Raw genomic sequence first — 24,836 nt, forward strand, 5'->3', positions numbered from 1 at the left:
GTTAACTAGTTGTCTATCAGGTCATATAGTGCGAAAGAGCCGCTCTGCTCCTATATCTGCAGCTCTGTAAGCTCTGCTCATTCATCGAAGTGTCATCTGAAGGTTTTAGATGCAGTCCACCGGAGCTGCTCCCAACACATTTGTGGTATGTGCACGACTTATGATAAAAGCTGTTTTCACATGATTTCGATCTGACAGTAGAACTTGTGCCTCAACTGGGCTTTTATCATTTCAAATGTGTAATATTTAAGAAATGAGTAATCTCAAAGAAGTTGACATAATTAAAAGGAGTTCTGTTGTACGTTCATACATGCGGTACTCAAGCTATGAGAACAGGACCTGTAAGTAAATGTATTCGTCAATCTAATAATAATGAGCTTAAATAGTAGATCAGTAAGTTCTAAGTTATTGAGAGGAAAAATAATGTGGTTACATCTTTGTGTTGTTTTAGCATTTTAATTAAATTTTATTTAAGTTATCCTGGGAGTTTGCTGTTGTGATCCACTGTGCTAGGGCAAATACTAAGACTCTTACATTTTGGCCAGTTCCTCAGACAAAACTAGTGGTTTTGGAAAAATATGAGGGTGAAGAAATGACACCATTTTTGGGATGAACTGTTTTTGAAATGTCAAGAATCTTAACCTAAATTTCTTTAAGTGGCTTCCTGGTTGAGCAGCTTTGAACCAGAGATGGTGGTTGTAATTGGAGGGATTTCATCTTTGATTCTGTTGCCCTGTCTCAGGCTTTGGAAGGTGACTCCCCTGACCAACTAATGCAGCAGACCCAGAACCCGCAGTACGCCTACGCGCCCAACATGGGCCAGCCATGGGTACTGACACGCCCCTCTTTCCTCCCCGTCTCAATTTCCTGCTCTGCTACTGACGAGTCACCAATCAGTCCTAAGTCCTTCCCCCCCTTTTCACCCTCCTGTTTTTCTCTTCCTCTAGGTTTAGGGTTTATTTCATCTTATTTCCCATGATTCTTCCTTCATGTGGACTCAGTACATTTTTATTTTGTTTTATAGAATGACAGCCATTTTGGAAAGCAATAAATGTGGGCAATCTACATTTGAACAAAATGGCTGGTTGTTGCAAAGCTTATGCTTTTTGTTTGACACTGTCATTCTTTTGTGTTGGCATTTAGATGTTGTTGTTGTTGTGTGTGGTACATCATTGTTGGTCACATTGCCACTTGTCTGCTTGGCTTTTTCTCCACCCCCTTCTCCAGATTGGTCAATCACTGACTGATCCTGCCATTCATTTCTCATTAGAATGTCATTCTCTCTCACAGTGTTGGTGGCTGCATCATCATCCACGTCGTCATCTCCATTGTTGTTTTTATTTATCTTATTTTGTTTTTTAGGGTTCTGTTGTCATGTCTGCTGTTTGTGCTCTTCATTTCCATTCATGATATATGTACAAAATGTGTTTTCTTGACACCAAAATCAATATACACTACAGTTTGGGGTCATTTAAGATTAATTTTATTTTTTTTAAAGAAATTAATACTCTTATTCAGAAAGGTAATTTACAACTTTAAATTGTTCAAGCGCCAGTATGCATTTATAATGTGCCTAAAGGTTTCTATTTCAAATAAATGCTATTCATGGACTTTCTTTATTCCTGATTATTATTATTTTTTTTTACTATTTTCACAAAAATATTAAGCAGCACAACGGTTATCAACATTGATAGTAAGGAATGTTTTTTTTTTTTAAGCACCAAATCTGCATATTAAAATGATTTTTGAAGAGTAATTGTTCTGAAGTTCAGCTTTGCCACCACAGGAATAAATTACATTATAAAATACTTTTAAAATATAAAAGCATTCATTTTAAATATTTTACAATATTACTGTATAGAATAAATGCACTTCTTTCAAAAACATAATCTTAATGACCCCAAATTTTTCAGCCATAATTTGATTCTTAGGATGACAGTTGAATATTGTTGTTTGTCTGCTGAACTATTTTTTTTGTTTTGTTTATCTCGAATACTCATTACCAAGTAAAATGCATTAAAAATACAGTGGAATAAAAATGTATATTGAACAAACTAAGCAATTAGTAAATTCAGATTACAGAAACCTCAGAAACAAACAATTTAGCTCTAGGTCTTCAGGTTCTGATTGGCATCTGAGTTCAGTGTCCGCCTTATGGTTAGTTTTGATCTGTCTGATTTCCCTCTCTTTCCTCCCAGGCTACAGACAGACAACTGGGTATGAATGGACTGGACGTAGCTGGGCTGAGACCCTTCGACTTGGTCATTCCTTTCACTATCCAGAAGGGAGAAATTACAGGTACTGTACACATTCAAATCAGGACATTTCTGTTTGACAGATTTGCAAAGAAGTTTCTCATGTACCCAATGCCTCACAGGTGATGTAAGAATGCCTTCTGGAAAAGTGGCCAAGCCTGATATTATCGACAACAAGGATGGCACAGTCACAGTGAAATACTCCCCAACTGAGGCTGGCCTGCATGAGATGGACATCAAATATGATGGAATACATATCCCAGGTAAAAAAAATGGTACAGGTACTTGTATGAATGTTGAGAGAATGAAACAAGTGAGCAAGTTGACAAGAGATTGAAACAAATGACAATGAAACAAATGAGGACATTCTTTAAAAAAAGCTTTTGCATTAATGGTTAATGAATATAGATGTTCTTAATTCTGAATTCTTTGGCCCTCTTCTGCCCTCTTAGGAAGTCCACTGCAGTTTTATGTGGATTATGTCAACAGCGGTCACGTGACTGCCTTTGGTCCTGGGCTAATTCATGGCATGGTCAATAAGCCTGCAGTCTTCACTGTCAACACCAAGGACGCTGGAGAGGGTATAGACGCTCATATCTTGATTGGATCGCATATTGCATGACTACTTTAGCTTTTAACTAATAATAACAATATGTTTATCCTTATTTATTTTCCCTATTTATTTAAAATATCCTAAATTAATGGCTTAAGCACTAGATGCATATAGTGAGTAACAGACAACTTCAAATGCTATCATTTGAACGGTCCACAATGAAAAGCTGATTTATGATTTTTGTTGTGTATTCATTAGGAGGTCTGTCTCTGGCCATTGAAGGGCCGTCAAAGGCAGACATCAGCTGCACTGATAATCAAGATGGTACCTGCTCGGTGTCTTACCTCCCTGTTCTTCCTGGAGACTACAACATCATTGTCAAGTACAACGACAAGCACATTCCCGGCAGCCCTTTCATGGCCAAGATCACAGGTGCTTTAAACGCTGCTTTGATATTTAGAGGGGGTAAAAAGTCCATTCATGTCCATTGTTTGTAATGGTGTCATCAACTCTGTGTCTGTCCACAGGCGATGACTCGATGCGCATGTCTCATCTGAAGGTGGGTTCAGCTGCTGACATCCCTCTAGACATCGGTGAGCTGGATCTCAGTCAGCTGACTGCGTCTCTCACCACCCCCTCTGGACGGGAAGAGGCGTGCCTGCTCAAAATGCTCAGGAATGGGCATGTGGGTAAGTGTTACAAAATGACTATGTAGAATGAGAGGTCATGTTCACAAGTGTGAAGTCAGCAGTTGTGCTAATCTCAGCCCTCCTGTTTCAAAGGTATCTCATTTGTGCCGAAGGAAATTGGCGAGCATCTTGTTAACATTAAGAAAAATGGACGTCATATTCCTAGTAGCCCCATTTCAGTCATGATCAGCCAATCAGAGATCGGTGATGCCAGCCGTGTGCGTGTAACTGGTCAAGGCCTAAGTGAAGCCCGTACCTTTGAGCCTGCAGAATTTGTCATTGACACCAGAGATGCAGGTGAATTAAATGTTTTAAAGCAAAAATTAGTGAATCATTTTCATTCTTTTTATTTTGTATCGTTTATTTTTCGTATTTGTTTATTATACTATTTTTATTTTTAGGTTATGGAGGACTCAGTTTGTCTATCGAGGGACCCAGTAAGGTGGATATCAACACTGAAGATCAGGAAGATGGCACCTGCAAAATCACATATTGCCCCACAGAACCAGGAAATTACATAATTAACATCAAATTTGCAGACCAACATGTTCCAGGTACTAGCAGTGCTATATTTATTTGGTCATTTATTGTTGTGTAATTAGACACGCTGTTTAACTTTACCCATTATCTTTCTCCTACAGGAAGTGCTTTTACCGTGAAAGTGACAGGAGAGGGTCGGATGAAGGAGAGCATCACCCGCAGAAGAAGAGCTGCATCTGTGGCCAATGTTGGCAGCCAGTGCGACCTCAGTTTGAAGATCCCTGGTACGACTTATGGGAAAAAATAACATTAACATAATCATTATTAAAAATCCCCTCCTCTAATGCACCTACACTTGTTGTCCTCTGTACTCTTTGCCCACAGAGATCAGCATCGCAGACATGACTGCTCAGGTGACCAGTCCATCTGGCAAAGTACACAAGGCCGAGATCATGGAGGGAGAAAACAACACGTACTGCATTCGCTTCGTGCCCACAGAGATGGGTGTGCACACAGTCAGTGTGAAGTATCAAGGTCAACATGTCCCCGGATCGCCCTTCCAGTTCACCGTAGGTCCTCTTGGAGAGGGAGGCGCCCATAAGGTCCGTGCTGGAGGGCCAGGATTAGAGAGAGCAGAAGCGGGTGTACCAGGTATGTTTCGACCAGTACGTCCAATTAGTTTTGGTGCCTAAAGATAAAGCGATAAAGTAGTAAAGCATAGCTCACACAGAAGTAACTTTTGAACAAAGCAGTTTTCTGTTGGTCAGCGTGGTGAATTCGTTGACACGTTGATGAATATGCATCTGGAAATATTTTGCCTTTATGCAAAAATCCAGATCATTTGGCAACCTGTTGAAAATAATGGATTTTGCACATGAAAATTCACCAAACCACAGTAAATGTGACTGCAGTTTAATCCCTCATATTTTCCTCATGTACAGCGGAATTCAGCATTTGGACCCGTGAGGCAGGAGCTGGTGGTCTGTCCATCGCAGTGGAGGGACCCAGTAAGGCAGAGATTGCTTTTGAAGACCGCAAGGATGGATCCAGCGGCGTCTCCTACATTGTCCAGGAGCCTGGTGAGGCTTTTGTTCTGGACTCGCCCTATATACAACTCATTTATACTTTAGGAAGTTTATCCTCATGGTAAGTTGTAAGTGTCGAAGCTGACTGGTCTCCATCTGTTTCAGGTGACTACGAAGTATCCATCAGGTTCAATGATGAGCACATCCCTGACAGTCCATTTGTGGTGCCCGTGGCCTCTCCATCTGACGATGCCCGCCGTCTCACTGTTGCCAGTCTTCAGGTGAGGCTTCGAGAAAGACAGACATTTGTCCACCCAAAACAACTCCAAGTCAACCCTTGACACAGCAGCTGCAATGAAACTGAAAACAGTAATGACATGAAACAAAGTTTGATTTGTTGTAATGAGGTATCAAGTACAAACAGAAAAGGAGAGGTAAATAATTGTCATACTATACCACATGCTCTCACATACATGCACACATTTTGGTAGCTGCGTATGTTAAATGGGTATATCTTTTACTGCGTCTGGAAAACGTTTAAATTGCTAATATTAAATCTAGGGATGCACCGAAATGTCAGCCGCTGAAAATTATCGTTTTTTTGGTCAAAAGCGGAAAAAAGCCGAAAATATATGCTCACTCTCGAGCAGCATATTTTGTAACTTTGTGAGCAGCTCCGCTTCTGAAGATGCACAACTTCGAAGCGACTCTGGCTGAGCAGGTAACTCTGCATCCAGAATTTTCGGTTTTGGCCCAGAATTATTTCAGTGCATCCCTATTTGAAACTCAAAAGGTTGCATGCACCAATCACACCAAACCATTGCTGCTGTGTTCAAGGGGTGTGCTGGGGTTTCTGGGATACTGAAGGACTGTTTGTATTTCTCGTGCCTTGTCCTAAAGGCTCCCAACAGCCCTACCTTCAAATGGATGGAAGTGATAGGCTAAAGGGTTAAAGAGGGCAAAAGAGGCTTGTTTGTCTTTCTGTTCTTTGACATTGAACTACTTAATTGTGTGTATTGCTGGGGTGGAGGGCTTTCATTTCTTGGTATCTCAAAGCCTCTCTCTTTAACCCTGTTAGCTTGAAGGTAAGAGATGTAGAGTCCTATTAGGTGAAGAGCTGTTGCATATTTGAACGTGTTGTGCTGAACACCAGACTTGCGCAGTTTTTGATCCTGTGTTGAGTGTGGCAGTGTCATGTTAATGCAGGAGTCCGGGTTAAAGGTGAACCAGCCAGCCTCTTTTGCTGTGAGCCTAAACGGGGCGAAGGGAGCCATTGATGCCAAAGTTCACAGTCCATCCGGAGCGCTTGAAGAGTGCTGTGTCACAGAGATCGATGAAGGTAACAGTGGGTTGAAAGCTTTCTTGCACTGTAATAATGGTCCAAGAAAATCATTGAGGTATTTCCTTCTTTTGGGGAAATGAAGCACCCAGGAGAAAGATTAAGATATAGACCATTTAAACAATATTAGTTTGATTGGCAAGAAGTTTTATCAAAACTAGTTGTTTTGACTGATCTTCAATTGGTTTCCTCTTATCTCTCTCACAGATAAGTATGCTGTGAGATTCATCCCCAGGGAGAATGGCCTGTACCTAATAGATGTGAAATTCAATGGTTCTCACATCCCTGGAAGCCCCTTCAAGATCCGTGTTGGTGAGACGGGCCAGGCTGGAGACCCAGGAATGGTGTCTGCTTATGGAGCTGGTCTGGAAGGAGGCAGCACTGGTATAAAGATCTTAATATATCATGTATAATATGATTCTATAGTTGTCAATGTGTGCAACTGAACTAAACTGACCCCACGCCATCACCTCTTCAGGATCGCCATGTGAATTCGTTGTGAACACAAGTTCAGCTGGCCCAGGTGCTTTGGCAGTGACCATCGATGGGCCTTCCAAGGTGAAGATGGACTGTCAGGAATGTCCAGAGGGCTACAAGGTCACCTACACCCCTATGGCCCCTGGAAACTACCTAATTTCTATCAAATATGGTGGACCATACCATATTGTTGGCAGCCCATTCAAAGCTAAAATTACAGGTAAGAAGAAATGCAATTTAATAGGTTTGATTGCAGTGGAGCTATAATTAAAAAAAACCGAATTTACTTATTTTGATCAATTTATTACCTGTTTAGATATAAAATTAAATGCATGTTATTTTTATCATGGTATCTTTTTTTTTTTTTTATCCAATTGATTATTATAACATTTATTTAAACTTGTATGGTCTAGTTCTGATCAACTAAAAAAAAAATACATTTAATGTCAGTGTTTATTTAATAAATAATTTTTTATATTCATTTTGTTATGGTTGTCATGGGCATTGAGTAATTTTTCATGGTATCTTATTATTTATTTTTATCATTTTATAATTTTTTATAATTTATTTAAATTTGTGTTGTCTAGTTCATCAACTTAAATTAACAATTGGTTGATTTGTACCATGATAAAATGTTATTTTATTATTAACTTATGAGAACTCATGTTGCATAGTTCTTGTCAGCATCAATGTTTTATCATGATATCAAATTGGTGATGGTCAGAAGCTTTAGTCGTGTGTAATTTTGAATGTGTCTTTTGCAGGCTCTCGATTGGTCAATAGCCACAGCATGCACGAGACTTCATCAGTTCTGGTTGACCCCGTGACCCGCAGTGTGACAACCAGCCAGCAGGCAGCGCCAGGGTGGGCCAGCTCCGACGCCAGCCGTGTAGTTGCCAAGGGTCTGGGACTCAACAAGGGCTTCATAGGACAGAAGAACACGTTCAGTGTGGACTGTAGTAAAGCAGGTATGGGCCAGAAATATCTGGGAGTTTTGTTGCTTTTGGGGGGATTATTTGCATCAAACATGCGGTCGGTTCCTATTAATTGCCAACATTTGACCATATATTTCCTTATGTCCCCACAGGGAGGAACATGCTCCTGGTTGGAGTGGACGGACCCAAAGTGCCCTGTGAGGAGATCTTGGTGAAACACTTGGGTAACCGTCTCTATAATGTGTCCTACCAGCTGAAGGAGAAAGGAGAGTACATCCTGGTGGTTAAATGGGGCGATGAGCACATCTCTGGGAGCCCGTATCACATCACTGTCTAATGGCCCTCCACAAAACATCCAACACGAGTCCTGCCAGCATCGAATACATGAACACTGAAAACTCTTTTGTCCTTTTTTCCTTTATATGATCCTCTCATCCAGTATTTTCCTGCATCACTATTCAGTTTTCAAACAAATGAGGGATTTAAAAGAAGCACCTTGTCACTGTATGCCAGTCATTGTTGGATCCTGTTACCTTTGCTGCATTCAGTAATCAATTAAAGCAGAGGGTCCTGGTGGCTTTTGCTCAGTGTTTGGTTTACACCAGTTTGTTACTGACCTTGTCCCTAACACAGAGTAGCTGCTACTATGTTTTTGTCTGATTTAGAAGACTGCTGTTCCAGATGTAACTGTACAGAGTAACCATTTCTAGTAGCAGGAGAAATCTAGATGTGATGCAGCCGCTTGTTTAACACAGATTTGTTTTCAGTAAACTTAGTCTATGGTTAAGCATCACTTCACCCAATGGTGTCACGTAGACTGAATAAACACTGTTGCCAAAGCTCTGTTTTACAGTATATTTTACAGTCTACAGAGCTGCATGTTTCTTCCATTTTACCATAGACATTTTTGAAAATGTCACTTAGATGCCCTTTAAAACACTGATTGGGTGCCAAGTGATTTAGTAACACCAAAGGGAAATAAAATGGCAGAATAAAGGTGATGGAGACACCACGTTAACACCATCACACCATCCTTTGTGACGAAAGGGAGATTGATGCATACTGCTTGTCGAGTTATTGTTGGTAATGCAAAACGCACTTGGAAGTCTTAACATTTGTGTGGCTAAACGTCACTTATTCGCTCTCACTTTGTCAGCTCTTTAGTCTTTTGTGCTCCAATGTCAATGTATAATCAGTATTCCAGAATTTAAAAAAAAAAGTTTGACTTACAGTATTTTGATACACAATAAAGTTGTCTTAACTATTTTTCTGTCAATTAAGTTGTCAGTATCTTCCTTTTTCTTGTGTCTGTGTGTGGTTTTAGAGTTGCATCTTGAATTGATTAATCTTTCATAAGTGCAAGTTTGGTGATTACATTTAGTATGAGTGATGCGTTTAAGGAAATGTAAATTATAATTGGGGATATACTTAATATTATGTGGAATGTACATGGTATTGATAAAAATGATTAATTTAATAGAACACCAAAAAAGTCTAAAATATGAACAAAAAACTAACCCCCAATTAAAATGCATAATCAGTGGGCTACTGTCTCCTAAATCTTATGAGCAACTTTAAATCAGGTTGATGCCTATTGCTGGCATGCAGCTGAGTCAAGATACACAAGCAGAGCTGCTTCTCTGTCCATATATGGTATGACAGGCCCAGTTTGAGGCCCCTTGCTTATTACTTAAGGTCCCTGTTGAGTTTGGTTTGTGGGGCCCACAAAACTTTTACCACCTAAAGAAGGACCTATACTTTGATTTAAATATGGCGATAGGCTTGTTTACACTATTTGACTAATAATTTACACCGGTAGCTCTGCTCAAGCGGTTCTGGTTAAAGAAAAGCTACCCGCCAGAGAAACCATGTAATAATATGTGACATGTTATCGCGTGTCTGTCCATGCCAACGCGAAAACAAATACAAAATGGTTTGGGTTTCCTCCAACCTTCGAAACCTTCAGAGACCTCTTTGAGTAGTTGCGATGTCGCCGCTCAGCGGTAGAGAGCGGTACTGCAGGTCCGTGTCGTTCTGAGCCAGAAAGAATTTCTCTTTTGCTGTGAAACCTTTCTTATACTGTCTATGAGTGAAACAAAGAGCAAATTTCCTCTAATGTTTAGTTGTTTAAATAATCGGTTCAGACGGTCCATGAGTCAGGCTGATCCAGTTCTCAAATTGACTCATTGATTATTCAGTTGCAGCACACTGGGGGTAAATGTTTTTTTTTTTTTACTTATCTTTTTTTGTCATACTACTACATTTATCTCTTGGGATGCTATAAAGATGCCCTGTCAACCTAATACAAAGTAAATAGCCTATGTTCCAAACTATACTTTACTCATTTGTTTTGGATTGAGTAGGCCCTACAGTGACAATTACAAATATATTTGTAATTGTCACTGTAGGGCCTACTCAATCCAAAACAAATGAGTAAAGTATAGTATGGAACATAGGCTATTTACTTTGTATTAGGTTGACAGGGCATCTTTATAGCATCCCTTTCAAAGGTTTGGGGTCAGTAGCCAAAGATTTTTTAAATGTTTTTGAAAGTTTTTTTTTTTTTATGTTCACCAAGGCTTTTATTTATTTATTTATTTTAAGTTAAAATAACTTTTCTTATTATAATATTTTAAAATGTAGTGTAATTATTCATGTAATGGCAAAGCATCATGACTTCAGTCACATCCTTCAGAAATCATTCTAATATGCTGATTTGCTGGTCAAGAAACATGAACTTATTAACTTGTAAACAGTTGTGCAGCTTAAAAACAGTATCATCATGGTTGGTTTCCACAAAAATATTAAAACTATTTGATGAAAGAAAGTTTAAAAGAGCAGAATTCATCTGAAACGGAAATCATTTGCTACAATGTTAAAAGTCTTTACTATCACGTTTGATCCGTTTTAAATGCAGTCTTTGATGAATAATAAGTATTAATTTCTTTAAAAAAAACTTTAGACGGTATAGTGTATAAAGGCTATACAGCTATAGCATACTGTCTACACGTGTTAGTTTTGCAAATATATTTACAATACTTGCTATTTTTCAGATTATAGTAATGGGTCTGTAGGCTATATATTAAATATAACTGCCTTTACTGGAAAACAACCGTGTGAGAGCCAATTTAATGGTTCGCACAACATTTTACCTACAGTGATAAAAGTTTGAACACGCCTAGTAAAGGAAGTAAAATGTGTCTCCTCCTCTAGCGCGACACGCCCAGCTCAGGAAAGCGCCTTTTTACCTCCTGGAATCGTTTAAGGTAAATTAATTATGACAAAAGAGTATTTTTAAACATAAAAATGTATATATATATATGCAAGAAAATACACGAAGCTATTGCTATTTCAAAGCTATGGCTTGCCCTTTTATCATGAGTCATGCTAAACGCGTTGTTGAAGTTGTCAGTGGTTTCGCTTGCGAGCTCGAGCCCGACAAATCCATTTTCAATCCTTTTGTTCGCTTTAAAAACGCGTTTGGAGTCGTTTTCTCCCGAATGCTTCTGCTGTAATGTCTTTTAATCTTACAGAAGATTAAATTTTCGCTTAGTCTTTGCGTAGGGAATATATTTTGTTCATAGTACCTTTCATAGTTTACAGCTGTGCGATTTGCACATGTGTATCATCCAGATGTTGTTGTAGTCTTACACTGTGAAGTACCTTTTTTTATTTTTGTGCAGTGCTCAAGAATATCTCACATCTCTGTGAGATATCGTTTTTTATTATTTCAGACTCTTTGGGGATAAAATAAACTTACTTTTATGTTAAATTTCTCTGTCAAGTAGGCCTACTAGTTACCTAACTTACATACTTAATTATTATGAGTAATCTCAGTCCTCTATTGGTAAAAAACAAAACAATAATTCTAAACCATAACATGTATGTGTTTGCAGATATGTCGACATTAAGTGGAAAATCTGATAAGGAGATCGGTCAGCTGTTGGATGAATATGGCATTAAACATGGGCCCATAGTAGGTATGTGTTGTCTTTATAAGATCAGGGAAGTATGTTAAATTAAAAAGAAAAAATTATTTTTTGTCAATAAATCTGGCAAAAGTTGTGATGTGATTTGGTGGTGGTTTTGTTTTGCAGAATCCACACGGAAACTCTATGAAAAGAAACTGAGAGAGGCTATGGCCAAAAACACTAAGCCTTCCTCATCTGACAAGACATACTACAGAGAAGAACGTAAGAGACAACCTTTGATATCAACCATGTATTACGTTGCAGAATTACACTTGTAAAATTTGCTCTTGTTTTCATAGAGGATGAAGTGGAATATGTTACCTATCAGCCCGTAAGTAAAAACTGAACTGAATTTGAAAGCTAACTGCTCTTATGTCATCAGACATGTAGTCTATTAATCAGACATTATTCATATTTTGCAGCCTCAGCTGACAAGATACGATGGATTTGGTGATGTGTAAGTAGCTTTTTTTAAATTATTGAATATGTTAAGCAGTAATCACTTAATTATAATGTCTATCAAATTATCCTGCTGAGATTACAGATAATATCCTTTTTGTATGCTTACAGTAATTGTATAAATGTGATCTCTCCCCAGCACAAGAAGGTCAAAGATCTCAGATGCAGAGTGAGTGAGATTCACTGATTTATTTTGGTCTCAACTGAAGTTTAAAAGTGGTCGCATCCTCCTAAATGCTATCTGGATATATGCTCTCTCTCCACAGCATAAGGAGGTCAAAGTTTACTGATTATAGAGATGATGATGATGATGTAGGCCATACCAATGAGTGAGTTTTTGTTTTAATAATATTGTTTCAGAATGTTTTTATTATTTATTTTCTTCTCTTAAAATATGCTTGACTTTAATGTTGTACTGTAATGTTAATAATCCTGTAACCTCACTGAAAAGTAAATGAAGTGTCCTTTCTGTCTATTTTGAAGGCCCGTTATCAGCCCAACTCGGACAACCTATCAGAGTTCTTCTCGCCCAGGCCCATCAGTCTCCAAATCCGTCCAGCGTGGCGCCAGTCCAGAGACCAGCAAACCTGGAGGTGTGCCGGTGTGGCTGCGTGTCTTGGTGTTTCTTATCATTGCTGTGTTTCTTTATTATGTGTACACGTGTATGGAGCCTGCAGAAGAGACTCCCTTTAAAACCATTCAGTAGAGGAGCAGTGAGATGTTTAAAATATGTTCATCAGCCCCAACTAAAACTGATTCAGTAGAAGAACAACCAGAAATATAGCTTGTAATATATTCTGTAAGAATTGAGAGGTTTAATACCAGTTATTGTTCAACCACGAACTTGTGCATTATGTGTAGTTTTATTCAAATATTTGCCCTGCTTTTTTATAAACAAATAGGAACAGATGTGGACGTCTGACCAAATCAGGAAAATTCTGAATTTTTATGATAATCGGGGCATTTAAGTGTCTTTAAATCTCATTTTCTTATACATTGAATGTAAAATCCTTATGCCGTGGCAATATATTTAGGGCCTGTGTTCATGGGACACTCTGTAAAGCACTAATTGGTATGCTGTTTCTATTCGCTGTTTTTTATGAATTCTGGTGTGCTGAACATATTTAAGCATATACTACACAAGGTTAGGCTATTTTGTGAATAATAGTTTCAGCTAAAGGTTATTGTGGCACAATGCAACACAACCGCTTCAGTCAAGACTATATTCACAATATAGTAAAGCCTTGAATGCCCATTACTATCGTTATAAAGTCTTTAATTACTAAGGATATAAATTGCATAATTTCTTTTATTAAACAGATTTATCTGTTTAAGTGTTATCCCTCTGCTAGACAGTATTGTCCCTGACATGTTAACACTACCAGTATGTTTTTTGCTTTTGCTTTGAATGTTATGTAGTGTACCCAAAAATTATTTGGACAACTTAAGCCACACATACAATAGAGTATACACAGATGAGCCAAAACATTATGACTATCTGGATCCTTCAAGCCCAGTAACTTGCGAGGATAGATCGAACTTGTTAGTCCAGCACATCCCACAGATGCTCAGTTGGATTGAGAACTGGGGAATTTGGAGGTCAGGGCAACACCTTGACCTCTTCATTATTTTTTGGACTCATTGGACCAGTAAACCTTCCACGGTTTGTCCCTCCTCGGACCACTGTTGGTCGGTTCTCGCTACTAATCGTCTCATCTACTTAGAACATTGGAGCTTTTTAGGAAATTATCTACATTTTTTGCTTCACCTGCATCTGGTCACAATGTTTTGGCTCATCAGTGTATGAATGTCATTGCATTGAATTGTCATTAGATAGTTCATGCTCAATTTCACATACATAACATACAGTAGTTCCCTTATCGAGTCGGTCCCTCGACATTACGTATGGGGAAATCCATTTTCCTCGAAATGCTGAAGTAGTTTATCATTTAAAACTATTCAAACTTTATTTTTTGTAAAATGTTTGCTTGAAAGCTTGTGCTGTCTTTTAAAAATGCCACTTGGTTTGAAATTTTACCTAATTGTGTGATATTTGTATTGGGGGTTTTCCTGTACACATCAGCTTGATTAAATCCTTTGGAGAAAAAAAATTGCTTTGTTTCAATGAGGTTTTCAGCATTACTGTTTAAAAATGCAATACTCAAGGAGAGGGGCATACAGCAAATGTCCATAAATATTACATTGCTAACTGTTCTGCTTTTTATTTCTTGACTGCTGTCAATAAAGTGAATAAAGTCACATATTAGAACATTTTGTTTGTTACAAAACATCAGATTACATATGCTTTGTTAAATGAAGGTATCTAGATAAAAAAAAAGAAAGAACAGAAAAACCATGCAGAATGGCAGAAATAAGATTAGGCTAGATTTTGATTAGTGAATGGAGGCAACTCGCAGGTTATCCTGAGTGCTAAAGGTTGTGTAAATGCAATCACATGTGAGCAATCCTTGTGTATTATCTTAGTCAGAAAAATCTAAACTTTCAGACACTGAAAGCTTAAGCAAATAAGAAACCTCACACAGCACTGCTTGCTCACAGAATTAAAGGACCTTTTCCAACAGAAGTATGACCATCACTTGGGTGCAATTGGGATGTTGTCTTGTGGATGAAACCCTGACAAGTCTGGTTGCATGTAACTGAATATATAGGTATACTGAATAAATGATCTAATGTAAAAAGTATATTAATGCCACTATAGAGCTGCTAGGTGTTATCTGCACAGTAAAATGCTTCTATACAGATCAGTTACTCACCACTCCTTGTTGATTCTCCATTGGCTTCGGGGTTTGTTTAGCAGCAGATATGTTAAAAAGAAGCAGTCAAGATGCTCACAAACTAATCAGCTCAAGCTGAGGAGTGTTTTACTCCACAATTCCAGGCTCTCTCCAAAACTGAGAGAAAGACCCTCCCATCGGTCACTCTCACCAATGCGTGAACAGACAACGACTTTGAAACTGGTTACTTCTTCAGTTTACACATTTAAATGTAAAATATCTGTGAATAAAAAAATAAAAAAAACACCATGTGGTTTTGTAATGTTAACCTTTATTTAAAAAAACATGTCATGACATATTGCATATCAAAGATACATTTGTGTTTCATACTACATCTGCATTATTTGGGAGCCAAACTCAAAAACTTGGGGTTTTATAAAGAAAGAGGATTGTTTCTTATAGCTATTTGGAGTATATTATTAGACGGAACAATTTCATCATTAGTGGGATGACTATTAATGTATTTGAGTTCAACAATTTATTACCAGTATAATACAAATATGTACAACAGTGCATGGCATAGTGGTTGTAAAACACAAAGTGCTAAGGGCACAGTCCTGGTCATGAAAATAAGTGGATTGGTTTTTGGCCCTTTTTACCACTTAAAACTTCAATTCAAGCAACAGGCTGTAGATTTCTGTTTAAACCGTGAGAGTGTCCTTCAGGTTATGATTGGTGAAGGGAAAGAAAAGCCACATATCTGTTCTTCAGCTCCTCCAACTGTTTAGCTAAAAAAAATTTAACATTTTTTTTACAACTTATTCTTATTTTCTGTTTGTGTAGTTTACCCAAATCAAAGACATCCAAGAAAATACTCACGCAGCGTGTGCTTTTCTCCTTTAGACCAGTACCGCCTGTCTGTCTGTAGTTGTTGCACTGTTTGTGTAAGAGACGACGAGGTTTCAGACAGCTGCTTAAGAGCCTCCAGCTCCTGAAGAGTAAACAAAGAATATGCGAAGTATTTACATATGAATATGCAAAGTATATATCTGTGAAGTTACAAAGGAGATATGGTGATGAAAAACAAACAAACAAACATTTCAGCGCTTTTGCATTCCCACGCATTATCCCCCAAAAGTTTTGCGGTCACACTCGCAAAACATTTGCTTTCTATCGTTTCCCCGAGAATCTTTGTGTTAAGTCACAAAACATTTGTGTTTTGTCGCAAAGCACTGTGTTCCCTTAAGAAACTTTGAATAAAAACCAGTCTGCTGCATTTGCGTTCTCTCACGAAACTATTGTGTTCCCCCAACAAACTTTGCGTTCATTCACAAAAGCAGTGAAATAAAGTTTTTCCATTCACCATACATTATATCCATCACAATAGTTTTGCGAGCAAACAGAGTTTCTCAGGGGAATGCAAAAATTTTGCGAAAGAATGCAAAAATATTGAATTATAATTTTTTCTTCCATCTCATTTCCCATTTGGGGCTCCGTAGATCCCTCTGTAGATCTCTGCTGGACTGAGGATAACTCAATTTAAATATAATTTAGGAGGAAACTCATTTTATTGATTATTATTAAAACCATATTTCTTCAGAAAACCTGTTCAATTATGTTCAGATTTACACCGGCAAAAAAGAGAAATTAGAGAAACTACAATTTTCTGTCATAACCATTTGTTAACAAACAAGTATTCATTACTTTAATGAGCTCATTGTTTCTGCCTTAAATTATTACATTGTTTAAATTAGTACATTTTTAGCTTACTGTGATTTGTATATGTACATTTCTGAAATGCATAACTTAGACAGTTACCTCTGATAACAGATCACTCTAAATTGTAATGTGGACTTTAAAGCTGCTTCGAAACGATGTGTATTGTGAAAAGCGCCATACAAATAAATGTGAATTGAATTTCCGTTAATCTATTGCAGATAAAAGATGTTCAATGCTTTACCTTATTACAGGTGTGCAGAAGCTGATGTACAGATTGAAACACACTAGTGCGGGAACTGAGGGCTGGAGGGGTTCTCTGGCAGTACCCTTTAAAGTCAGTGTTGTAGATGCGTCCGAAGGCCATCATAAGCTGAGACATGTCCGAGATGGCCACTTTCAGCACACAGGGGGACAGCACAGGTGCAGGACCCGACGAATCTGACTGCAGGAACTCACACTGAGGAACAGAAAGGATCGCGCTATTATACAAAGCAGACTCATGACACCAGATGTGAAAAGCAGCACATGATGGTCCCACCTCTTTGTGGAGCTCCTCTAATGTGCTCTGAGTAGACTGCAGCAGCGCTTTGGCCTCTGACAGGCTTTCTTCTCCATGACTTCCAAGTCGGGAATGTTGATCACTCCTTCAAAAGAAGAAAATAACAACCGTGTTGAGGACAACAGTCTTGATAAGAAAATTAAATTTCACATGGCCACATAACAATCACACGGACCTGTTTATGAAATCGCTGGAGTTCCCGTTCATTTTGTTGTGAGCCGACTGCGTGCGTATCAGATGTTCACGGATATGTGCTGGCCATGGGTTGCAGGCTGGGTTCAGGAGCATATCCAGGTCAGATAAGTGATCCGGAAACATCAGCTCGCCAAGAAGATCATCGTTCTTCACACTGTCATCCCCAGAGGATGACTTCTGTCTATGACGATCAAAACAAACCACAAGCAGGTCAAAGAAACAAGAGCACATATTATTATTTTAGGGCCTTAGGAGGGTCTGACTCAATGTTGATGTTAAATCAACGATAGAAAACACAGCAAAAGTCAGATACCTTGAGTGTACGGAGGAGTCTGCTTGAACGACCATCAGAAGCTGCTCTAGAAACACCAGCTGCAGTAACGGGGGTGCAAGACCCTGAAAAGATAACAAACCAATAGGAGAGATTCATTAATTCTGCTTCAGTTTATACATTTAAAATGAGTAGATAAGAATAGCTGTAGCATTATCAGTTAAACAGCCGAATTAGCCTGCGTTATTAACTAAAGTATCAGTCCATCACAAACATTTTTGCTGGAACAAATCAAATGTTCTGTATGAAACAGCTTGAATAAATCAATATATTTTTGGATTGCGTCACTTCAAGTTTTCAGCATTGTAGCTATACAGGTGCAATTATCAAGGGAAACGGGAAAAAAAACACATTTTCAAAAATCTCACTGTAATCTCTATTCTGCTCCTTATGCAAAAGGTACTGGACAGTATAAAGATCAACATCGTATAACTCCATACCTTGATTAAATCCTGGTCATTAGTTTTACATAGCATCATTTCATTACCAAACCGTGTGAGTTCTGTGTGAGAGAGAAAGCACAACAATAACAAAACAATGAGCACAAGAAAATAAAACGATAAGAAACTGAGCATTTGTTGGACTTACCTTGAATTAAAACCTCATTCTGAGATGCTTTAATTGTGGAAAACTTCTCCCTTAGGGATGGACAAATGCTTTGTAAAAAAATAAACACAAACATAGCATGACATTTTAGTATACATTTATAATGAACACATTTGGCATCATTATCATATTGTTTAATAGTCAATCAGGCATCAGACCTGGTACAAATCCACTTGAGTATATCAGTCCTGTGTAATGAAGGAGAGCAGAGGAGCTCCTGCACGCTGTCTGCCTCCCTCAGGTACAGCCCATCCACCAGAGGACAGCCCAGACTCTGAACACAACATTAACACGCAGTTTAAACATATTGGCCTGGTTCCACAGACAGGGCTTAGATTAAGCCAGGATTAGACCTTAGTTCAATTAGGACATTAAGTAGCTTTTAAAAAAAGAGCCTTAGAAAAAACATTACTGATGTGCTTCTTGAGACAAAACAATGACACTGACATATTGTAAGATTTGATTTCAGTTAAAACCGCTCAAACATGCATTTTAATCTGAGACTAGGCTTAAGCCTGGTGTGTGAAACTGGGGGCTAATCTTATCTAATGCATCACAGATAGTCTAAACACAAAGAAATTTGACCTGAGTGTCACAATGATACTATTGTGTACCCAGTTTCTTGTTTGTTGTATTGTGACATTCAGGTCTGGTTTCTTACATTCAGACTTGAGGTGACGCATTAAATCTGAGCTTTTCAAACTGGGGGCCGCAAAGGGAGTTCTAGGGGCCATGGAAAAATTGAGATTCATATAAGTAAAAAATAGATTAAATAAATAAATGAGTACATCCATCTTAGAATGCAGGTCTCTCGTGAGGATGTTCATATTTAGGAGATTGACAAAACCTGTAATAATCCACAAAAGAGATAATATTTATACTGTTACAGTTTACACAGAGTCTGAAATTACGACTAAACCAGCAATTATATTCACTGCATTATATCTATTACACAGGTGAATATGTTGTCTAGTAAATTGTGGACAGCAAACAATACCCTGAAATATCTGTTATGACTAATTTATTCAGTTGATAATTTTCGCAAATTACGAACATTTACGAAATGTAAGACTATTAGCTAACGTTACAAAAGTAGCGTTGACGTCACGCAGCTAACTAGACACACTAAACAATACTACTCAAACCAGTCAGTTTTAACTTAGAGAAACATCAGAACATTATTTAATGTCTCCTTACAACGTGTGGTGCGTCTATGAAGATGTGGAAACTACCTGAAGGGTGTTGTAAACTCGCAGAGACAGCTGCTGCTCTTTTGAATCGCCCGCCATGTTGTTATTCCTGATTTCCTGCTGGTTCAGTTCGCCAGTGTCGTTCACAGCGCCTGCGGTTACAGCGACGCCTAGAGGCCGCACGCATATTACAAATACACCAAAACTAAGTTACAGTAGGCACAGGATACAAGAGCATGGTAGCCTATTTATGATTTTAAAAAATAATATAGTAATACTTGAGGATTAGAGCATTTTGGTATGATGATTCCGTAAAACAAAAAGTGTAAGCCTTGTATTTGTTACTTATATTTCAGGTACATTTCATTTTTTGGTAGCTTTGTAGCAAGTTGTCCTTTTGAAAAACAAAATCTCATTAATTAATTTGATCTGAAATCTTTATTTTGGCACGAGGTCAAAATTTTGCTTGTTTTTTGCATGTTTTAAAAAAAGCATGCTATGTTAAAATTTAAGTCATTCAGTATGAACATTAATTGATTGAATTTCTGTACCGTTTTTAATTCTTCATTTTAGATTATGCAAACTGATTTAGTATAAATTCATCTAGTTTTTTTTCTCCAGGAACAAATCAACTGTCAAATGGACTGAATTTTACAACAATTTTTTATACAAGATAAGAATATTTTGGACAAAAGTGAGTTTTATTTCAATGAGGTTTTCAGCAGTGTTGCTTTAAAGATTGAAAGATAAATAAAAAATAAAAAGAGAACATTGTCACAAACATTTTACTGTACCCTCTATTTTGTTCCTTATATAAAAGGTTATCCTTAATATCTGCTTTCTTTCACATAAACCGACTTCTGAGTTAAAATGTGCTGCCTAAACATAAAAAACATCATGATGTATTTTGCTCATTTGATATGGAATACAGTGTCCTGTAATCTGTAATCTCATTGCATGATGATGAAATGAAAGGCAGGCTGATCATAAATACAATCACATATGAGGAGTCATTGTGTACTTATACATCATCAGTGATGTTTAAAGATCTGGTCTGGGCGAGTGCAGTCTCAAATATCACGCTGCCCCTGAAACAATGGGGTGAGATGTAAAGTTAGTACAGTCTGAGCGTTATTCTGATGTGAGAATAAAGAATATGTCCAATTATTCTGCCATTTCCTCAGTTAACTGAACTATGTAAATCATGGACAGTGTTTGGCAAAACAAGAATGAAAATAAATCTACAGTATTTACTGGGACTTTGCTGTTACTCTGCTCACCCTCCAGACTCAAATCCCAATGCTGTGATGAAGATGTTGATAAGAACAGTGAAGAAGACAAAAATAGTTGCTGCATCATTCATTGTGTTCAGCCTCGGCTGTTTCTTAACATCATTCAGGTCATACTTCACTGAAGGAAACAAGAGAAAGCACATCAGTGTTGCGTCAGTGAAAGGAGATCAGAATGCTTTCAAACAGACACAAGTGTAAACTAACCAATGAAGACGAGTAGGAGGCCAACAATGACCTGCAGTGAGATGGACAGTGAGATCAGAGCAATAAGAGGAATGTAGAAGCGGTGCTGAGGTCCTGAATGCAGAACCGTCTTCAGCTGAGAGGAGTTCGCCATCAGAAGAGCCACATCCAACATGCTCTGCGCCGCACTCTTCTTAGTAGCGTAATGATTCGTGTTGAAGAGAAGCTGTCCGTTCCCTGCGGCACGAGCCTGACAGGGAGTGAACACTGTTTACATTAAACATATTCTTTTCTATATTCCCTCCAAATGATTTTACATGTCTCAAACAACCCCTTCAACAAAGGGTTTTATAAAGAAGGCTACAGGATAATACTATGAAAACAGAATAAGATGGTAACACATTGCCGGTGGATTTTCAATTGTATGTCAGAAATCGGCACAAATTTCACCAATAAGCCAAAAATAATGCCCTGAGATTTGTACGGCCATTACATGATTACTATAATCAGTGAGTAAACAGATGAACAACATGTATTTAATATATTTCTCTACTTAACATGCATGAGTAGGCTACTATGGTCAATTGCATTAAATATGTCTGACATTTTTTCACATTTCAGTAACAGGCATACATAAGAAAACATATTTAATATCATTCAATTTTATTTTAAAGATGTCTAATTATCTGCCCACAAATTAAAGTTAAGTAACAGTAATTTAGACCCCAAACAGAAGTTGAATGTAGCGTCCACTGTAGTTGACATTATATTTTAGTGAATTTCTCTGACACAATACGTCACAGTTTTGGGCACATTCGGGGCTTTTCAGATACCAAATGTTCGTAGCTTTCACCATGACAACAACTTCTCCTTGGTCTTTAAAGGAACACTCACTGTAAAACCCAACAAGTTAACTCGACTCAAACCGATTGAGGAAACTGATTGCGGCAAACCATTTAAGTTTAAAAATAAATACATATGAGTATTGTGAACTTATATATATTGAGTCATCAATATATATAAGTTCACAATACTCATGTCATATGTATTTATTTTTAAACTTAAATGGTTTGCCGCAATCAGTTTCCTCAATCGGTTTGAGTCGAGTTAACTTGTTGGGTTTTACAGTGCTCCACCGTTTTTTGAAATAGGGCTTATTCACCTTCTTTCCTACATTTAGATAGGTGGGCAAATGCATTTTTGTCTCAGTGCATGCATTGTTTTAGTTTGACAGGGTCGGCGCTAGCTTAGCTTAGCATAATGAATATCTGCATAGGAAATCGCCTATGTTAATCTGCATCGCTATTTGTACCTGTTGTGAATACGCAGGCCACAAGAAGTAATTAGGTGGTTTTTTTTTTTTTTTTATATTACTTTTACTCAGGACATGCTAGCTGGCAACAAAGGATTCCATTCATTATGCTAAGCTAAGCTAGCGCCGACCCTGTCAAACTAAAACAATGCATGCACTGAGACAAAAATGCATTTGCCCACCTATCTAAATGTAGGAAAGAAGGTGAATAAGCCCCATTTCAAAAAACGGTGGAGTGTTCCTTTAAAATGACTGACATTAATGTAGTGATCAAATTTAGCACTCTTATGGAAAAGGAAATTTGTATGGGGTTTATAGTCAAAATATGACTGTCTATTAAAAAACAAGGCATTGATTTCATACATGTCCAGTCCACTGTGGAGTAATAGAACTTAAATCATGTTTATCAGGCATTTTGGGAGACACACGTGAACAGGGAAAGAAATGATATCAATATTCCTATAAAATATTATATATTGTTATGAAAATGCTGCCAATTAATTACTCCCATTATTACACTTTTTTTTTCATTACATTTTGCCCCAAGAACACATTAATATGCAAATTAGATAGTGTATGCATTGTATTGAACAGGATAATGTTTCAATACAACAACATTATCTCCCCTAAAAAATATTATATATATATATATATATATATATATATATATATATATATATATATATATATATATATATATATATATATATATATATATATATATATATAGCTTGCTCCATTTCGTCGAGATATATTTTAAAGATAATAACTCTGTTTTGGCTAAATACAAAGGGTGGGAATGATAGCATAACCAAGGCAAGTCTGTCAGCATAGCAGTTTAGGGTGGTGATGAAGCTTGGTGCTCTCCACAGTTCTTTCAAAACCACAGGTTCTGTGAGCAGACAATATACGAGCAACTCCCTCCCTATTATGCTAGACTAGTCATAGTGTTACAAAACAGAACTGGTTTAATTTGTCTTTCACATGTCAAATGCACTGTAATAGATGTTCATTACAATATTTAGCTAACTGATAAACCTGTAAATAAAACTGATAAAACTGAATAAAAAAAAACGTTTTTTTATTTTATTTAAGATCACATAACACGTTTCCATTCTTAATTCTTCAAGCATTAAAGGAGTAACTGATTTTTTTTTTATTAAACTGTTTCAGTTTGTTTAAAAAATATATATCAAGAAAAAGCTCTACCTCCACCTTTCCTGATTTATTGAGAGCTCGGTTCTCCTCCATTGGATGCTCAACTTTCAAGAGTTTCGCTTAGTATGATTATTTAAGGAACATTCGAGAAGCTCACAAAGTAATAATACCAAAAAAAAATGCGTCTGAAATGAATGATTCTAGTACACTGAACGGATTCCGCTGTTAGCTCTTCCCAATATGTTCTGTGTTGTAAGCGTCTATGGTTGTAAGCGTTGGCACTTGGCAGTAGTGGGCGTGATTCACCCGTGGCTCGAATCTTTTGAATCACTAAAAAAGAGTCGTTCAGCGGGTTCACGTGCTTACTTCGGACGGTGTCAGGAGTCACATTCCTCTCTTCATACTTAATCAGTGGTTTTTAATTCATCAAATGTTGTTAAAGCCCATGTCACATTCACTCAGTGTCACATTCATTACAGTTTTACTGTAATTTGGCCAGATTAATCTGATCTTTTCCCCGACCTCATTGATATAAACGCCTACTTACCTTGTCTCAACTCCACCTCTATTTCTATGCCATTAAATACAGTCGTAAATATTACATATTCTTTATTAATTAAGCAGAGCGTCATCAAGGATAGCAAGACAATTAATTTACACTTGGTCTCCCATTGGTATCATCTATTTCAGATAATCCTGTCTCTAAAACAGCACATAAAAAAGTTACTTAGATTTACATGCATGTCAAATGTTCTCTTCCTGTCTAAGTGGGCAGTTCCTGGCCAGAATAACATGCAATGAACCAGACTTTTTGACACAAGTGAGACTGGGGACAACAGTGGTTCTACTTCAAAATCAGTGCTGTAATCAATGCTTCCCATACAAGAGCTATGCTCAGAATATGAAGTTTGATAATATAATACCTGATGAAAAAGTGTTGGAGACTTTGTTGCCCAGCTATCCATGCCAAAATGATGATATATCTTTTCAATAAAGACTTTCTTTAAGGGAAGAGGTGATCTGGCAGTCTTGTACAATGTCATCAGGCCGAAGAAATAATCACAGGCACACAATGAAACACAACTACAGACACTGGTCAAAGTTATTATTGTAGAATACTTTGATTTGATTTTTTATACAGACAAAAAGTGTTGACTTATCTTCCCATTAAATTCTTAGATTTCCATACAGTTTAGTCTACAGTATACAGCTGTGTTCTTTCATCATAGATAGATACTTTTTTTCTCTTAAATAACAGGCAGGTAATTATTAATATATTTAATAGTTTAATATTTTTCTCTTTTTTGTCTTTTTTCCATTGTAGAGCAGTAAGTGTATGTTCAGGAGAATGTGCAACTGTTTTTTCCATCAGC

At 37.5% G+C, this 24,836-nt stretch overlaps 4 protein-coding genes across 11 annotated transcripts in view; 2 read left to right on the top strand and 2 right to left on the bottom strand.

Annotated features, from left to right (window-relative positions):
• The window catches only part of flna (filamin A, alpha (actin binding protein 280)), a 39,674-nt gene extending 30,645 nt beyond the window's left edge, over window positions 1–9,029 (top strand). For 2 of the 4 annotated variants that reach the window (XM_081386192.1, XM_081386193.1), the window contains 17 exons: window positions 743–829; window positions 2,199–2,298; window positions 2,378–2,518; window positions 2,708–2,836; window positions 3,067–3,240; window positions 3,336–3,497; window positions 3,591–3,794; window positions 3,899–4,051; window positions 4,139–4,261; window positions 4,362–4,628; window positions 4,919–5,056; window positions 5,168–5,283; window positions 6,209–6,341; window positions 6,549–6,725; window positions 6,820–7,038; window positions 7,583–7,786; window positions 7,906–9,029. In XM_081386192.1, coding sequence (XP_081242318.1) covers window positions 743–829; window positions 2,199–2,298; window positions 2,378–2,518; window positions 2,708–2,836; window positions 3,067–3,240; window positions 3,336–3,497; window positions 3,591–3,794; window positions 3,899–4,051; window positions 4,139–4,261; window positions 4,362–4,628; window positions 4,919–5,056; window positions 5,168–5,283; window positions 6,209–6,341; window positions 6,549–6,725; window positions 6,820–7,038; window positions 7,583–7,786; window positions 7,906–8,090 — 2,712 coding nt within the window. In that variant the 3' untranslated portion in view covers window positions 8,091–9,029. The remainder of the gene's footprint in view (window positions 1–742; window positions 830–2,198; window positions 2,299–2,377; window positions 2,519–2,707; window positions 2,837–3,066; window positions 3,241–3,335; window positions 3,498–3,590; window positions 3,795–3,898; window positions 4,052–4,138; window positions 4,262–4,361; window positions 4,629–4,918; window positions 5,057–5,167; window positions 5,284–6,208; window positions 6,342–6,548; window positions 6,726–6,819; window positions 7,039–7,582; window positions 7,787–7,905) is intronic. The other 2 variants (XM_081386195.1, XM_081386194.1) reach the window with 1 other exon arrangement.
• A 1,883-nt stretch (window positions 9,030–10,912) lies between these two features.
• On the top strand, window positions 10,913–15,203 carry emd (emerin). Its single transcript, XM_081386227.1, has 8 exons — window positions 10,913–11,019; window positions 11,650–11,733; window positions 11,851–11,946; window positions 12,024–12,055; window positions 12,147–12,181; window positions 12,323–12,352; window positions 12,450–12,512; window positions 12,667–15,203. Exons 2-8 carry the CDS (start codon window positions 11,652–11,654, stop codon window positions 12,887–12,889), a joined length of 561 nt encoding a protein of 186 aa, XP_081242353.1. The 5' UTR covers window positions 10,913–11,019; window positions 11,650–11,651; the 3' UTR covers window positions 12,890–15,203.
• On the bottom strand, window positions 14,309–19,741 carry haus7 (HAUS augmin-like complex, subunit 7). 4 transcript variants are annotated; one of them, XR_014031669.1, is made up of 11 exons: window positions 19,561–19,672; window positions 18,487–18,602; window positions 18,311–18,378; window positions 18,163–18,224; window positions 17,705–17,787; window positions 17,372–17,572; window positions 17,176–17,281; window positions 16,879–17,094; window positions 15,798–15,909; window positions 14,958–15,198; window positions 14,309–14,418 (listed from the first exon to the last, which is right to left on the bottom strand). XR_014031669.1 is itself a non-coding variant. In XM_081386215.1 (10 exons), the coding sequence occupies exons 1-10, from the start codon at window positions 19,615–19,617 to the stop codon at window positions 15,176–15,178; spliced, it is 1,044 nt and encodes a 347-aa protein (XP_081242341.1). In that variant the 5' UTR covers window positions 19,618–19,672; the 3' UTR covers window positions 14,318–15,175. The 4 variants fall into 4 exon arrangements, 3 of the variants coding, with proteins under 3 accessions (XP_081242341.1, XP_081242339.1, XP_081242340.1); XM_081386215.1 differs by having other exon boundaries at window positions 14,318–15,198; XM_081386213.1 differs by lacking the exons at window positions 14,309–14,418; window positions 14,958–15,198 and adding an exon at window positions 15,230–15,706 and having other exon boundaries at window positions 19,561–19,741.
• Window positions 19,742–20,204: 463 nt separating this feature from the next.
• Window positions 20,205–23,783, bottom strand: LOC308703011 (ninjurin-1; the record flags this gene model as incomplete). Of its 2 annotated transcripts, XM_081386228.1 has the most annotated exons (4): window positions 23,515–23,783; window positions 21,015–21,243; window positions 20,799–20,928; window positions 20,205–20,606 (listed from the first exon to the last, which is right to left on the bottom strand). In XM_081386228.1, exons 1-4 carry the CDS (start codon window positions 23,554–23,556, stop codon window positions 20,540–20,542), a joined length of 468 nt encoding a protein of 155 aa, XP_081242354.1. In that variant the 5' UTR covers window positions 23,557–23,783. The 2 variants fall into 2 exon arrangements, with proteins under 2 accessions (XP_081242354.1, XP_081242355.1); XM_081386229.1 differs by lacking the exon at window positions 20,205–20,606 and having other exon boundaries at window positions 20,795–20,928; window positions 23,515–23,771.
• Window positions 23,784–24,836: the final 1,053 nt, after the last annotated feature.

This window comes from Scardinius erythrophthalmus, assembly GCF_964197995.2.
Source record: "Scardinius erythrophthalmus genome assembly, chromosome: 15".
Lineage (NCBI taxonomy): Eukaryota > Metazoa > Chordata > Actinopteri > Cypriniformes > Leuciscidae > Scardinius > Scardinius erythrophthalmus.

Excerpts from the sequence above, each read along its gene's own strand:
- haus7 (XM_081386213.1), bottom strand. The coding sequence starts at position 19,617 with ATGGCGGGCGATTCAAAAGAGCAGCAGCTGTCTCTGCGAGTTTACAAC. Across the intron at positions 17,573-17,704 it reads GACTCCTCCGTACACTCAAG|ACAGAAGTCATCCTCTGGGG; the intron begins GTATCTGACTTT and ends TGATCGTCATAG. Across the intron at positions 15,910-16,878 it reads TTCTGCACACCTGTAATAAG|GAGCTGGAGGCTCTTAAGCA; the intron begins GTAAAGCATTGA and ends TTTACTCTTCAG.
- emd (XM_081386227.1), top strand. The coding sequence starts at position 11,652 with ATGTCGACATTAAGTGGAAAATCTGATAAGGAGATCGGTCAGCTGTTG. Across the intron at positions 11,734-11,850 it reads TAAACATGGGCCCATAGTAG|AATCCACACGGAAACTCTAT; the intron begins GTATGTGTTGTC and ends TTTGTTTTGCAG. Across the intron at positions 12,182-12,322 it reads TACGATGGATTTGGTGATGT|CACAAGAAGGTCAAAGATCT; the intron begins GTAAGTAGCTTT and ends ATCTCTCCCCAG.